At 33.6% G+C, this 17,823-nt stretch overlaps 1 protein-coding gene across 1 annotated transcript; it reads left to right on the top strand.

The window, feature by feature from the left end:
- The first annotated feature begins 973 nt into the window (after nt 1–973).
- LOC125651055 (uncharacterized) lies at nt 974–5,760 on the top strand. Its single transcript, XM_048879650.2, has 3 exons — nt 974–1,038; nt 1,474–1,518; nt 1,735–5,760. The coding sequence occupies exon 3, from the start codon at nt 2,419–2,421 to the stop codon at nt 5,758–5,760; it is 3,342 nt and encodes a 1,113-aa protein (XP_048735607.2). The 5' UTR covers nt 974–1,038; nt 1,474–1,518; nt 1,735–2,418.
- Nucleotides 5,761–17,823: the final 12,063 nt, after the last annotated feature.

Below are 17,823 nucleotides of genomic sequence, written 5' to 3'. Positions count from 1 at the left end.
AACAACTTATTCCTTATTTAGTAAAAGATATTTAAAATGTTTTTCTTCCCCAAAATTTGACCGACCTTCTTGGTTGGCTGCTGAATGGAAAAGAAGGAATCTCACTATTCGCAACTTTAGGACTAGGCTATTGCGCATGCGCTATTTCTGACCTTCACCTTCTGCATCCAACATGGCGCGAAGTTTGACAGTGTTTTTCGTAAGTAATGTTTATCTTTTAGTTACTGGTGTTTTTTTCACTGAAAGTGCATTTTTGAACAAACGGATCATGAACGTCCCTTTAGTGATGGATATTCTACAACACATGTTACGTAAAACACTGCTTTTAAATGTTGTTTCATAGAACAAGCATAAGAATGGTTTTAATGAATACTGGAATTTTATAAGCCGGTTTGTTCAAAACATAAATTGGTGGTATTAATAGGTTAAATGTGTCAGAATAATTTAATTTCCATGTAATTTATTCAGATGCTTTATTACAAGTACTCAATATATGTATTGCATTCATCGCATAAACATGCGTGTGTATTAGCATTTATATATATGCATTTCCATGCAACCCAGCTGTAATTTATCTAAGTTATATAACTTTATTAATGAGTCAGTGATGATCATGAAAATAATGGAATGCTTCAATGCACACAGGATAGGCTTAGTGGACAGTTCACAACACGAAAGGAGGTCTCTCATCTTGAAAATTCATATAACAGTATTGTTATGAACTCTAATGTTAGAATAGTATTGTGGTTATGTAGTTCAACTTAGTATTTAAATTTTATACATGTTAAAAATTATTACGCAACTTTTTAGCTATGCCATTACACTAAGAAATCCAATCTAATTTAGTCTAAATTAGCTTAAAGTTGTCTATTGTCATAAATTACTTTTAAAAATGATGGAACACTGATCATTTATTATGTTGAATCTTATAGAGAGATATCTCAGTTACTTCATGAATGTGTCTATTTTTTGTAGGTTGTAGTGCTCTTTACTATAGTCTTTGGGATGAAAGATGGCAGTGACCAGTTCTCAGTTCCTGTAAGAATATATACAATATGGATGTTACTTTAAAATTAGAATGCTGGAGTTGGTTGGCTGAAATACAGTTTGTATACAAGTATATGTACGCACATACATGTACAACAAGCCACTCCACACAAAAATTACAGATTTTGATTTTTTCAATGATACCAGTTAGAATTCAAAATGCTGGCCTATTACAAAGAGTAAATTCTCTCTCTCTCTCTCTCTCTCTCTCTCTCTCTCTGTCTCTGTGTATTTTTTTTTAAATTTGTTTCGTCACCAATCAAGGGCCCTCGAGGGGCATATACATGTACATACAATTTTAACAATATATTATGTATTTTCATGTCTGTATTTTATCTTTATGTATGTTTGAATATGGTATTACAAATGTACATGTGTACATGTATTACATTCTTTTGTCACTGTGGTTCATAATTTTTAATTTAGATGACTGGAGATATTCCGTTATTGGAGTTGCTTCCTGAGATACCAGTAAGTTATATATATACTAAGAAATATCACAAAGCCGATAGAATATATACTCAACTGATTTCTTCAGGAGTAAACTGTATTATATGAATACCCATATGTGTGTGCAAGACATCTAGTTTCAATTTCCATTGAATATATTTACATTAGGAGTATTCTGTCAAAGATATGCAAGTGGAAAAATTTAAATTTATTATAGTCTTATCATGCTTATTGTAGAGAACAGTGGATGCCTACCCTCAACAGTTTTCTTTGGATTCAACTGATGTAAGTATAAGTAAATCCTACATCTGAGCCATGGTTTCAAGTAAGTTGTTGAATAAGAAATTTGTATCACATATATTTACAGTCATCATTTCTTAGCCTGCATTATTTAATCTGAGATTTCTCTGACCATTTACTTCCACTTTTATATATACATGACTGGATCTATCACTTGTTTATATATATATAAAACTACAAGTAAGAGTTAGAGGAATGTCAGATTAGCCTGAGCTGAAGACTTATGAAAATCATTTATCATTGACTGCTTTTTTAATTTCTACTTCCTCTCCAAAATCAAGAAGCCAAGTTGAAAACCAAACTTACCATATTAAAATAAAAGTACATAAAGGGGATGAAAGGTCTACACAAAAAAGGAGTATTAAGAAGAAATATTGAACATTATATTATCAGCATTGAATAAATGTCCATGACCATTAGTCATTCCAATGTTCATTAACTGTGGTGGATACTGCTAATTTACACAAATTTGTTAGATTTCTAACACAATAGATTTTACACTAGTGTCAGTCTATTGTCTAATATTAATGCATGGTCTTTAACATGAATACTACATTTTTGTAGATTTCAGAGACTGACTCAGTAATTGATAGAGTCATAAATAATGAGGTCCATTTACAAATGTTAGATGATTCTGAACTTGAACGTACCCGTCAGGATGAATATTTGACATTATATGGACTTCACAGACAACCAATAGTAGGGGATGGGAATTGTCTCTTTAGGTCTGTTAGTCTTGCCCTCTATGGAAACCAAAATCATCACCAAGAGCTACGAAATGCAGCAATACATGAAATTGAACAAAATTTGGATGTTTTTCATATGTTTTTCTATCATTCTAATGGTAACCAAATGACTTATCCAGAAATTCAACAAGAACTGAATAATCTTAGGCAGTTAGGCACTTTTGCAGGGCAGGAATCAATTTTGGCAATGTCTAGGCATTTTGGAATCAACTTATTAGTAACTGTTGGTGGTGATCAGGATAATCCAGAAGTTGTGACGCTTGAACATGACTTTGGAAATTCAAATTCTAGAATTCATTTGATTTGGACAAGGGCAGGGGGTGGACATTATGAAACAGTGACTGAAACATCACCACCAGACAATCAGAGAGAACCAATATCATTAGCATTCAAAAGTAATTATTGCTGGAATTTTGATCATTCTGCATGTAGGAAATTTAACTTGGATACATTGAACTCATTGAAGACTACAAACAGACGAGAGACAATTGATATACTAGAAAATCCTCCCATGACAAAATCTACAGACTACATACAGACAATACATTCATATGATCAAGTTACAAATGTAGAACGTGGTATCTATCAGAAAAATCAGTGTTCAGTTTGCATGAAAATTTTCCATGATAAAGCAAATTTGAATAGGCACAAGAAATCTGTACATGAGAAAGAAAATGGTAAAAGAATGCCATGTATTGTTCCATCATGCGACTTAGATTTTTATCATGTTGAAATTCTTGTGAGTCATTTGATAAATAATCATGATGCAGACATTAGGGTGGAAGATTTGAACTTTGAAAATCTTGATTCTTTTGAGAAATATTTGACAGAAGAGTCTATAAACAAAAACACAAGATATGTTTTGCATAGACCAAAAACTGTAAACAAGGATGGTTCTGAGAGATACACACTGGTTTGTCATAGGGATGGGAAAAAGCGAATTGCATGTGATACAAAAGATAGAAAGAGGAGGGAGAAAAAAAAGGGTTCATGTAAATTAGATGGTTTATGCTTATCAAGATTTTCAGTTTTGGTAGAGAAGGATGGAACAGTTAAAGCAAAATACATACAATCACACACACACTCAACAACTTTTGAAGATAGTAAATTTTTACCTATTCCAGATCATTTGAAGTCAGACATAAAAACTATGTTAGCATTAAAAATTCCTATAAATACAATTTTAGACAAAGTTAGAGACAAATTTAGTGACAGAAACAATCGAGATGACTTGACAGACCTGAAACATTATCATTTGATTGACAGAAAGACAATACACAATCTAAAGCAAAAGATTATTGACTCATCTGTTATTAGACACAGTGATGATGCAACATCAACATTTCTTCGAGTAGATGCTTTAAGGAAAGAAATATTTGATCCCATTCTGATTTTTAAACAACAAAATGTAGATGACAGCAAGATTGGACTGGCTAAGGAAGACTTTATGTTGGCAATAATGACGAAACAACAGCTAGACATGTATGAAAAACATGCACCCATAATTCTTTGCATGGATTCCACCCACAAAACAAACTTATATTCATTTAAGTTGATCACCCTTCTAGTTCCAGATGAATTTAGACGTGGTTATCCTGTTGCATTTTGTATTTCCAATAAAGAAAATGAACAAGCTATTTCTGTTTTTTTAAATGCTGTTAAAAGCAAATCTCCACAAACAAAAGTAAATATTTTAATGACAGATGATGACAATGCTGGTTGGAATGCAGCAAAGAATGTATATGGATCAAACTTAGAACATTTCCTATGTATTTGGCATGTACACAAAAACTGGCGATTAAAAATTCAGCAGCATGTTAAAGACACAGAGCAGCAAGCCGAAATTTATTGTTTATTATGTGCTGCAATGAATGCTAAGACTGAAACATTATTGAATACATATTGTGATATTCTGGTTCAAAGATTGTCTGACATTAATCCAAATTTACTGACATACTTCAATAATTATTACTTGTTGAGAAAAGAGAAGTGGGCAATGTGTTTCAGGAAAGGTGAATATTCCAATGTTAATACAAATATGTTTTTGGAAAGCTTTCACAATCAATTAAAAACAATTTACTTTGAAGGAAAAAGAAATCGTAGAATAGACATTCTGCTGGAAACCCTGCTACAGATTGAAAATAATTTGTATTTCAAACATTTGGCTGCTAAAAAGTTCAATATTCCTTCAGGGGAAATTATGAAGACTTTGGATCGACATCAGAGTAGTTTCGAGATTCAAAATTCCTCAGTCTGTCAGGTTTATGAAAACACATTCACCCTTAAATCACAGAAAAATTTATATACAGTAGTGACGCATTGTCAGAAATGTCCTGAAACACATTGTTACATGAAATGTAAAAAAGTACCCTGTATAGATCTGTGTAGACATCTCCTTACTTGCAACTGTTATGACTATTTGGAAGGGAATATTTGTAAACATCTACACAAGGTTCAGTCCTTACTTTATCGTAATACTGGTAGATGTACATTAGAGGATCAGACTAACATTCATAATGAAAATATTACTGACAAGGTTATCAGTCCACCTGTTAAGAAAAGAAATATTTGTGACACTTCGACTTCATCAAAGATTCAAGGTATTCAAGAAAAACTGAACAAAATAATGTCTCAGATAAAGAATAGTCCTCGTGTTCAGGAATATAGACTGGATAATATTGTCACAGCATTGGATCACATAATTTCTGCCAATGACGGGTGTGAAAACCTCCCAAACTCCTTAAAAGGGTTTAAGAGGACTGAGAAAATATCTTCCAATGCCAATAATGTATTACAGCCACGCTTTAGGTCCACTGCTAAAAATCCTGGGAAGAAGAGAAGAAATCCTTTAAGAAAGCCATCCCTGCAAGAGAAAGAGAAGGTGCTTCTTCCAAGCATAAATCAAGGTATAGAACAAGGTCAAAGGTCAGGTAAAAATCGGGTTGCTGAATCACAAGAAAGTCAGAGAATGGGGCCATCTGTAGCACCATATCCTCCCTTAAGACTTGTTCCTCCCACTGAGCCACCGGTCCTTCCATTGCAACCACAGGGTCCAGTTATCAATCCTACTGAACCTCAAGGCCTACCCTTTTGGTATAGAATTCCTCCTTCACTATATGGTAGAAGGGTAACAATTATACAAAGTGATGGAAGAAAACAAGATGTTATATTTACAGGTGGACAAAACAATAATGGTACTAAAGATGATGATAAATAAGATTGTCATTCCTTTTTATCATCAGATATACATGTATGTGTATTCCTTTTAATGTCATACATAATGCAAGTATGGATAGTGTCAACCATACTTTTAGACTTTGACAGACCATAGACAGTGGGGAAGGGTATATGGAAAATATCTTGTGTGCTTAAATCATGTTCAGTTTTCATCTAATAGTTTGTAAGGCTAGGTAATATATACATGTATTTGTTCCAGTTAATTATTTTGTTTCAGTTTGTTTTATTCTAGGTATTTGTGTACTGCCTGTCTATTAATGTAAAGTTTTATTGCTTCAAAGAATTTCAAGACCACTCTAGCAGTATGTGCTATTCAATTTCAATTTTTAACCGATTGACAACTGTAACAGGCATTAAGTCAGTCCAGTAGTAGATTGACAATGGCAGATGAGCTTAGCCGGCAGCTCTAGGCCAGTGTTTTGTTGCAGGATAGTCAATGAATTCATGATTAGACAGACAAGACAGATCATTTCTTGATTATTAATATTCTATCATTAACAACTTTTACTTGCATACTAATAATACGTTACAAGTTATGTTTATATTGGAGGATAAAATGTGTAATATTAGATAATCTCAACAGTCCACTTATAGACTCACAGTGGCAGATGTGCTTATATAGCGGAATGTTTGTGCAGGTGAATTAATGCAAGCGAAATTTTGCAAATAAAATTTTCCTCCTTTTCTTCTTACATTTTGATTAACAATTTTTAAATAGTAGTCTAGTCAATGTACAGGATGACCTCAAACTAATGGCTACAAAAGCTTTTATTGCTTTAAGTTATACTAGAATATAGTCTCAACAACATATAAAAAATATACAAAAGATTTTATATTAATTGTCCATATCCAATCCTGTAATTTGAGTTTTAAATAATCTGATACCAATTGATATGATATAATTACTGTATTTAAAAAATTTCACATTTCCACGATTTCTCAATGTAAACCCAATATTTGCCCCAAAATTGAATTTTCCTCAAGTTATAATTTTGTATTGTTTTAATGTTACTTGTACACATAAATACCTTATTTTTAGTGGTAATTAGCTTTGTACCAATTAGTTTGAGGTTTGGCTTAAATTTTGACAGATTGACTAGACTATAGGCCCATAATACTAACTTAAACTAAAGGATTTATGAGAGGATACAATCGTTTTAATGTGATTTGTTTCATTGCTGCAGTATTCCATTTCAAAATGGGCCGAAACTTTCCTGGTTTCTTGAATAAAGCTCAATATTTTAATGTTTAAATATGTGAATTTTGAGAATATGTAAAAATAAAACTTGTAAAAACATACATGTAGTGAAAATGTATATTTGAAACCAGGAAGGTATCAATCAGGGAATTTCCTTGACAATTTTGGTGTCTCAGTTTGATCTCTTCTCTGACTGATGAGGCCCAGGGAGACAAACTGACATACATAGTCATCAGATTCATTTACCAGGAAACTTGGTAGGGATGTATAACATTGTGATTTTCATACAGACTCACTTCTCAATTATGATAGACAGTAGAAAACCACAAGATTTTATAACATAACTTGTATACATTGCATGCAGAGTTGGTCAATTCTGTAGGCCAACAATAGCTATTTAAGATGACTCACTACACCCAGAAATAGTTTCTCAAATCAGTATGAATTGATTTAATTATAAAATATATGATGATATACAATAAGTATATATTCCAAAGAGGCAAAAAATATACAAATTTGGATAAAAACATGATTTTCAACCAAAAAAATTTCACATGAATATTCATATGAATAAAAGGCTGGGGGATTTGAACTCAAGATCTGCGTTCACTAGCCCAATGCTTTAACCACTGAGCTACAATGATAGACAAACAAATAGATCGATACAAATAATTTCACAAAACATTTAAATTGTCATCTTGTGACATGGTGTCATACAGAGTATAAGCTTTAGTGTAGTGAGCTACCTTAAACAACTTGAAAAGCTAATTTACTTAAAACACCTTATTAAAATGTAATTAAATTTATTTTTGCCAATGAAGTTCTCATAAAGATTAGCTCTACCATGCCACTTGGATTTTACACTATTTGCAGATTTACTTTTATTGTTATGATGAACTATGAATTTGTAAAAATGAAATTTGTACACAAAATTAACATTATCAAATTTCCTTTACAGGGGTAAAGTACCCGAAAAGATGATATGTGTACCAAATTGATGCATCAACTCCTGCAAGGAAATTTGTTGGTTTTTGTGAAATAAAAGAGTTTATATTTTCTCAAGATTAATGGATGTTATGAGAAGACTTAAAACATGTATTGATTATACAGATTTAATAAACAGTTGTTATCATTGCATACCAGTCAGCATGGACAGGGTTAAAGGGACGGGTTCACGATTGTTGAATGAAATATTTTTGATTTTTGATGTTAACCATTAAAAACATAACTCATTTAATGTTGACATCCAAAATTTTGACCTTCTGAATGCAAGAATAAAAGAAATATTTTAGCCTTAGATATGTGTTATGTAAACAAAGACTTGAGTCTTTTAATGAATACAAACAAACCTATGAATTATTAATTTTGTAAGAATGCTTAAAATGTGAAAGATATAATAAACTTATATCTATATCCATTTCTTTTGAAAATTTCATAAACTGTTAACAGCAACATACCACCAACTTTTTTTTTACAAAAAAAATAAAATAATAGACTCTCTAAAATGAGCTTCTTTTATAATGTATTAAACTTTAATTTCTAAGTAAAATCTTTTAAACACATAGATTTTGATTTTGATCATTGAAAGTGAGAAACAAAATTTTGGAGAAAGTAATACATTTTGTAAATCACTCCCTTTAAAGGTTACACATCTTCAGTAGAAAATACATCAAGGAGAATACATTTGGCAGAAATGACTTCTTTAAATAATATTATATAACATAAACTATTTATTTTCATGCATATTTATCGGTATAAAAATCAAAGTAATTTATAGGTCCCCATCATATGGCAGGTGCCCTAGAGTAATCATTCTGTCTGCACGTCCATCCATCAATACTGTCTTTCTGCCTTCGTCGTTGCGGAGTTAAGGGACTTTAAACTTTTAGGTCACCTGAATCATTCAGGAGACTTATTGCTATCTGTTTTTATCAGTCAGTTATAAACAATGGAACATTTGAAGCTTCTTTTGAACAGCTGAACCAGTTCTAACAAAATTTGGTATAAAGTATCTATGGGTTAAGGGGAACAAAAAATGTAAATTTCATTGACCCTACCTCCCTTGGGCAAGATTAAAATAAACTGTGAAATTTATAAACTCTGGGTTTAGGACCCAAAGTGGAGCTAAATTGGTCATATATTGAAAATATGTTTTATCACCGAAAACCTTTTTCACTTCTAGAGAGCAAGGAGGCAAACTGTTTGCATTATTATTATGAGTCATATGCTATAGTTGTGAAATTTATGACTTTTGGGTTCAGGCTCCATTATGTTTACATGTCGGAGTAAGTAAGCATGGAGTTTTCTACTGCATATAGATTAGATGTTTTAAACCCTATGGCTAATTACTTAATTACTTGCAAACAATGTTGGTGTATTAATGATTTTTAATATATAGATGTGTGTGTATACACCTTTATGTATAGGTGTGTATGTTTGTGTGTTATTTAGCTTGAAGATCAGCTCCAATCGTTTACTTGAAATATAACCATAAGAGGTGCAGTGACTCCTCCTTCCTTCTTGTCCAATGTAATTTTTGTCCTGTTTCAATTCTGTCTTTTGGTGTGCCCCCCCCCCCTTATGTATGTAACATCTCCTTATGCCCTGTTGGGGCTCTGAATTAGAAATAAATCTACCGTATTCTATGGCATCTTAGAACTTGTAATAGTAAGAAACATAATTTTTTAAAATTTACTCAGAAGGTTTGCTTTAAATCCATAGAATACTGAAACAGAATATGCAAGATGTGGCTCACTATAAAGACATCATAAATACATCTATAAATAAGCAGTCTCGAATTCTTGGGGTACAAGACTGCCAGTCTAATGGACTTGGCACAGGCACCATCCCTGGGTACCCTCTGTGTTCATGACAACATTTTATAATATTGTTTTACTTTACTACCCATATAGTACACTTGTACAGTGCATTTTCAATCAGCATTATGATGAGCCAATTCAAGACTAATGTCAATTGTAGAAACTCTAGCATGTGTATATGGTATACATGTGTATATTGTATCATGTAGTTATAATGTTCAATTGTTCAAATTGTATATGCTCCCACCCCCTGGAGGGCTCTTGATTGGTGAATAAATAAAAATATTGAAATATTTATTATTTATTCTGCGTGATTGTGCAGTAACTCATTGTTGAACAGGTAAGTATAAAACTGTAGGTAAAGTTTACAGGCTATTGAGATCTCTATAAAGAATGGTGTATGTACGAGTAGTGTGTCATTGTGATGCACTTTTCTCTATACACTTGTTACACATGTAGACTCCTGTAGTATTGAGATTCGGGTACCACATAATAACTGAAATAGGAGGGGGGGTAGTAGTGCCCCCCTTGGCACTGCACCGAACCTCCCTATCACTATTTAAACGTTGTAAATAGCATCTTTAATGGTTTTTATCCATATATAAACATTATGTGTGTCCGTAATACATCAAGAAATTATATGCATATCATTAGGCGTTGGTGTAAATTTATTCTCAATAACCTTACGAGTGTTGTAAGTTGTAATGTATGTATAAAGCAAATCGTTTTCTGTGTGTAATACGTACTGATACTGTGACACATGTCGATTGGTCTTTTGTTTACAAAAACTGAACAAATTCGAGCTAGATTTGTTGTCAATATTTAGCGCATGCGCAATAGCCTAGTCCTAAAGTTGCGAATAGTGAGATTCGAAAAGAAGGAAACTGGGATGCGTAATTGCCGAGTGCACCCGTGATGAGTTATAATTCCGGAACAAAGTTTCCGGATTGCAACATAACAGAGATGGGCTTACTATTATTATATATATACATATAGTACATCATACGTTGATGCGAATACTATCGTAAATAATGCTTAGATAAAGACACATATTTACAGACAAGCTGAAATATGTGTTATTATCTTTAAACGCCGTTTTCAATCTTTGGCCCCATTTTTGTTGTCCGACCCGGTTCTTAAAGGGACAGGCAACCGTAACCACATTGTTGCTTTTAGGAATAAAGTATTACTTACTGATATCGTAAATGGCAGTCTTTAACAACAAAATACCTCGCTTAATAAATTACCCGCCGTTAAGAGAGTGGCCGTTGAAGGTTAATTGTTGACGTCACACCGTCGATTCCGGTTTATTTCATCAGCAGTACTGTAAACATGACAAGTCGTTTGGAGCCGTATAGATTTGAGCCCGGTGTAACCGTGGTGGCGATCGTTGGTGACCAGGGTCGCTCTTAATAGAATATATAGGGAAAAGAACGACTCGGATCACCGGCTTCTGCGCATGCGTGGTATTTAACTCGAAGCGGTGCCCACTGGTTTTAAATCCATAGTAATAATAAACCTCCTTCTCAGTTTTCTGTTTCGTATGCACATCATAACTTGAAAGATACAAATTAACTTGTATTATCCAACTCCAAAATTGATATTTTAATGCATAAGATTTCTGAATTATGTCTAAGATATCTAATAACGAATAAACAACTTGAAAACAATGGCTGTTTATTCAAAGCATATTTACAATAGTGTTATCTCCATAACAATTCCTAAGTCATCTTTTATATTTTAATCACATGATAACAGGTGTGAACAAGGCACAGCTAGACGCCTTAAACTTGGATTAACGTGCAGGTGTAAACAATTACCTGTAAATAAAATAACACCAGGTTATTCTACCGTGACCAACCTTCGTAATCATAAGTACAAATACCACTCGCCCAATTTACGAACAATACGTAGGCACATATTCAACATTGTTTTATTATTTATTTATCTATTTTGCATAGTATGTTTCTTCTCTTACCCTCTTTTATTTCAAATATATTTTCTGATTATCTGAATTCAAATTATCTCCGATATGCGAACAACCACACATCTACTGTATACAACTTGGAGGTTTACTTTGGGTGTTTTTGTACAAAAGTGGAAGACTTTCCTATTACGAGATAATTCTTTTTGTGTTAAAATTTAACCAACTAGACTCTATATACATGTACATATAGCAGGATCGTGTATAGGAACCAGCAGGCATGAGGGATCGTGCCATCCTTCTTATTCCCAATAAAAACCATAAGACAACAAAACTAACGTCTGGCGGCTTTTTTCGTCTTTATTTACCTAATATCTATTTATTTATTTTCAAGGTCAACGTATATCTGTTCACTTATGCCCCAACTATAATTGCTTACAAAGGACACGTTTCAGTTTCACGAAATTAGTCAAAATAGGATTCATGTTTGGTATACGGACAAAAAGTCACAGGATAAACGTCACTGGACAGAAAGTCACAAAATATGTAGAAAAGTCACAAAAATGACTTAGCAAATGAGACCCCATATATACTTTTAAGATAATAATAACAGGTGGTACCCAAATGCTCACTAAAGCTGTTGTTCAGAGACCAGACATTTCTTACAGTGGATAGGAGGTACAAGGGAATACATGTCATCATTATTGATGTTTGTTTTGCCACATTTAGCACCTTCAGTTCATTATTAAATGTTCATTATCAGATAATAAGAAAGGAAAAATCATTAACTTGTTTATATATCAATTATTATATGATAGTTCACTTACTTCTTGTTTTGACAATGATCTGGAGTGAAAGGAAGCCAACCATAATTCTGTCATCAGATTTTGTTTTGACAATCATTACATGTAATATGTAGTATACTAAACCAAATGATCATCAAGCTTATTTCATCGAAATAAGAAATCTCTCTTTTTAAAAATCAAAATGATATTTTACAATAAATATGATAAAAGGAATAACAATTTTATAATTATTATCAAAATCTCATAGAAAATATAAAGTTTGCATATATATTTTCTTAAACTTTACAAAAAGAACAGATATGTTTTCAAATATATATAAAAAATCAATAGTTTTTTATTTTCTTATAAACTGTGACTTTTTGTCCTATGACATTTTGTTCTACTATCATAAAATTCTAATTGTGACTTGGTCTTATTTTCTTATAAAATTATGACTTTTTGTCCTGTGACATTTTGTCCTACTTTCATAAAATTTCTTATTGTAACTTTTTGCCCATGGTCATATTGGCCGTGTCTTTTTGTAATTTGTAAAGCTGTAAATGGTTTGAAAGGTACATAATTTCAGCACAATGTATATATTAATTATGACTTTAAAAGTTGAAATATTTTCATGATCCTGGTTCTAATTAGGAACATTTATTTGAATCATTTTTTATATATCATAAAATTACAATTTTCTTATATCAAATTCATGACAAGGAACTACGTAAAAATGAGCAGTACTTTGAGTGAATCTCATTCTTTGCAGTCAGCCAATAATATGATAGGACTGGCTTCATGAGTATGTACAAAAGCCACGGTATCGACGTCCAGTTGTTTAATATCATCATGAAAGCTGCTCTCTTTGGATCGTCTTTTGTCTCGCGTCTCGGAAGATCTACCGAAGCAGACCCGAGAATAAAATATTTTGGAGTTGGTGGCATGACAGCAAAGGAGCCAAATCAAACCTGCCTGCAAAACCTGCTTCAGTATTCCCCTGATCGAGTTTTCATTCATCTCGGTGGAAACGACATTAGCGTTGACGGACAACCTAGGAAGGTGGCTGAAAACGTCCTACAACTGGTGCAGGTCCTAGAAGACAGCGGAGTTGGAACTGTTCTCGTGGGACAGATTCTAGTCAGAAATAAGAAGACCTAGGGGAGGGGACTCACCCCCACCCCCTCTAAATCCGCAACTGCATAGATATATAGACTTCTTTATATTTTGAATTAAGGTATTCCATGTATAATGAAAGGATAATGAACAATTTTGAAGGATTTAGATCAACATAAATGTTTATTGTCAAATAATGATGAAATTGAAGCAGATGAAATTCACATGACTGGTGAATGATTCGAAGCTGACATTTTTGCACTTAAGACTTTTTAGAAGAGTTGTCTGCCCTTTGTATAAATAAGAAAAATCTAATTTTCTAAAAATGTGTGTGGTCAATGATTAATTTTATTTCATATTTTCATTAAGAGAAAGTGTATGTAACTTTCTACCAAGAGATTTGTATGAAACTATAACTTCTTTTTAAAATATTGTAATAAAACATGCTTCATATTTTGTCAGAAGTGACTAGGGTATGGTCTGTAAAAGTTGCACAAGGTGCAAATGGGTGGCGGTTTGATTTGAACTAGATAATTTAAGTGTAGTTTCAGAATTCAGGAGAGAAAAAATGGGGAAAATAATTATTTTGAATTAATTATGAGCGTCGGTGTCTGGGGTCGCTCTTCAGAATGACCGTTTCATATTTTCTCAGAAGTGACTAGGGTATGGTCTGTAAAAGCTGCACAAGGTGCAAATGGGTGGCGGTTTGATTTGAAATAGCTAATTTAAGTGTAGTTTCAGAATTCGGGAGAGAAAAAATGGGGAAAATAATTATTTTGAATTAATTATGAGCGTCGGTGTCTGGGGTCGCTCTTCAGAATGACCGTTTCATATTTTCTCAGAAGTGACTAGGGTATGGTCTGTAAAAGTTGCACAAGGTGCAAATGGGTGGCAGTTTGATTTCAACTAGATAATTTAAGTATATGAAAGGTTTTCAGACAAAACACAGACGGACACCAATCACTCTTCAATCAGAATAACTCACAAGTCTTTGACTTTATGGAACTAAAAACTTTCAACAATAAAATGTTGATTAGTCCATGCATATGATTGACAGCACAATAAAATAATTGTGGTATATTTCATATTACAGGTGAAAGAATGCGATAGATGTCAGCGATCTGCCAATGCTGCCCCATCAACAGCCCCTCCTCTGCAAGTTATACCAGTGGCTACAGATGTGTGGAACAAGATAGGTATGGATGTATGCCACATCAAAGAGTCACAAGATGGTTATAAACATGTAATTACTATTACAGATTACTTCTCTAAATGGGTGGAAGCTGTAGTTGTGCAAGATAAAACTGCAAATACCATAGCTGCCTTCCTCCTCAAAACCATTCTGCGACATGGTGCCCCACGCATACTGGTGACAGACAATGGCTCAGAATTCAAAAATCACACCGTTCAGGAGCTCACCAGTACCTATGGAATCCAACACATCTTCACAACACCATACCACCCCCAAGCCAACGGCCTTGATGAAAGGACCAACCAGACGCTGAAGCAGAGTCTGAGAAAAGTTATGCATGATAATGAAGGTGACTGGCCAAAATACATCGACCATGTCGTTTCAGCCATCAATATGACCACTCAGTCGTCCACCGGCTACTCACCAGTCTATTTACGGGAGCTACGGACACCTAGGATGGGGCTTCAAAACGAAATTGAACCCTCAACAGAGGTAAGCTTTGCTGAAATTACCGATAATCGAATTAAGCACTCTATTGAATGCAGAAATAAAAATTTTCAGGAAGCCGAGGACAACATTTTCCGTGCCCAGGAGAAGCAGAAGACAGACTGTGACAAGCGTCATAATATCATTCGGCACACCTTCCAAGTCAAGGATAACGTTCTTCTACAGAACCTGAAACGGAAGACAAAAAAGGGCCATAGGAGGAGGAAAAATGGCTGGGTCCATACACCATCACTAAAATCAATAAATTGGTGTCTTTACCCTTCTTGCCTTCGATGGAAAGCAAATCAAAAGGCATGGTGCACAACTAAAACCTTATATTTCAGGGGAGACCACTGAGAGCAGTCCACATGCAACCTCTTCATTGCAGGGACCAGCACTGGTGAACAGTGGAAGCAGTTTGACGACACCAACTACTTCTTTGCAGGGTCCAGCACTTACATCCCAGGGGAGCTGCAGCACTCCACATTCATTAACTGCTTCTTCTTGTTTGCAGGATTCAGCTAAAAACATGGACGAGATTGCTAATGATACTGACCACCATGTCATCATGGGAGACATGCACCAAGGAGGGCACCCATTCTCCAGTGATCCAGCTGCTGGGTCACAGTGCAGTTCAATGGCATACACATCTGTATTGTATGCCTCAGTAACAAATATTTGCTCTTGGTCTGCAGTTGATGTCAACCGTGTTATGTTTGAAAGCCATAACCTGCATGCTACTCAATTAATTTCTTTACACAGGGATTTGCCAAATTCGGACCTTAGGCTAGCCATTGATGAATTGCCAACACAGCCAACCATCCTTATTGACCAATCAGAAGAGGCACCAGCTCAAGATACCAGCTCTCTCGACCAGAACCAAAACACTGCTGGGAGTAATATTCATAATTTTAATCCTTGTAGTTCTAGGTTCTACCGCCTCCGAAAAGACCCCCCCCCCCCCCCGCAAAGCGGTTTTCAAACAGCTGGGAAACGAGCATAAAGCTTCCAGGCCGCCGCAGACAGAAGGGACAGAACACACATCCAAATAAAGATTTCTTTTCTTCCCTTCCAGACAATGTTCTTCTCATCATTTTGAACTATGCTGCCAAATGTGATGCTAAATAATAAATCAGTATCAATTGAACCTGGAAACAGATGCATTGATCGGCGAGTCCACCTGATTTTTATGAACCTCGAGTACATCAGTGCAAAAAATGTATATATATATATATATATATATATATATATGCAGTTGTTGTAAATAGCAGTTTTATTGTTCTTCAGATATTGTAAATAATATACACTTATGTTATTATTACTCTCAATGTTGTATGCTGACTCTCTGTTATGTAATTATTAAAGGTTTTAATAAAAACTTATCTTTTTCATAAACCCATTTAATATCAATCATTCAAATTTTGGCTCTCATGTTATTATTAACCTTTTTACTTCACACAATCCGAAAAAAAATTACTTGAATTATATGTAATGCATTAAGAGAATTACACAATTTGAATTTATTTAATACTAATAATAATGCTTTGATTAGATAATGTACAAGAAAGTGGTAGTTAAAACAATTATGGGGGTCACTATTCATGGTGTAGAAGGTAATTTGAAAACAGCAAAATAACAACTTTATTATTTTCAATGGATCCAAAATAATAAAAAAAATTCAGCACAGCATGAAATTCTGATTGGCAAGACATTCTTGAAAACTTTGGTTTAAAACTTTTGTTTTCACCTTTTGAGCACTGACCTTTTCTTCATTATTGTTCAGGCCAAATAAAAACATGTGTGGTTACAGTTAAACGACAGTCCATAATTTTTACCCCCGACCCTCAACTATCTTTTTTTCCGGTTTTTAATATTTCCTAAATTCGTTACCATATACAAATAAAATACACGCCTTTTTCAAGATTTTCTTTTATGAGAAGGGTTAACTTTATGTACCACTATATATAGGTTTTTGGCCCATTTTCCTTCAGGTGAAGCTTTAAGTTCTTTCATAGCCAATATATAGATACCGCTCAAATGCTAAGCTGTAAACACTTACAACAGGCCATCTAACGTTAGACAGAGAGTGACATAGAACTAAAAAAAATGCTTAAATACACAACTGAGCTATCACCCTACTTATTTTTGAAACAGTAAGAAAGATTTAAAAACTTGGAAGGGTTTGAAAACTGTAACCTGGGTGAAATATGACAACATGATTTTGGCAAATGCACTGATTTTGTTCTGCATTTTTATTTTTTTTAAATATATATATGTCTTAGAATTGTAAACACTAGGGTGATCCCTACCAATTTTGATAAATATATGTAAATGGTATATGCAAGGAAGTGACGATAAAAGGAAACTGTTTCCATCTTAAGTCTATAATAAAAAAGAAATTAAATATCATTCCTACATACCAACACTATATTTCAAGGGATTGTAACTGAAACCACACATAGTATTTTATTTCGTCTCTTCATTTTGGCTTTCTATAACATTTATTTTTATTCATTCCAAATTAGA

This window comes from Ostrea edulis, chromosome 5 (genome assembly GCF_947568905.1).
Source record: "Ostrea edulis chromosome 5, xbOstEdul1.1, whole genome shotgun sequence".
Lineage (NCBI taxonomy): Eukaryota > Metazoa > Mollusca > Bivalvia > Ostreida > Ostreidae > Ostrea > Ostrea edulis.
The sequence above is the reverse complement of the archived record's forward strand: the minus strand, read 5'-3'. Positions and strand labels throughout refer to the sequence as shown.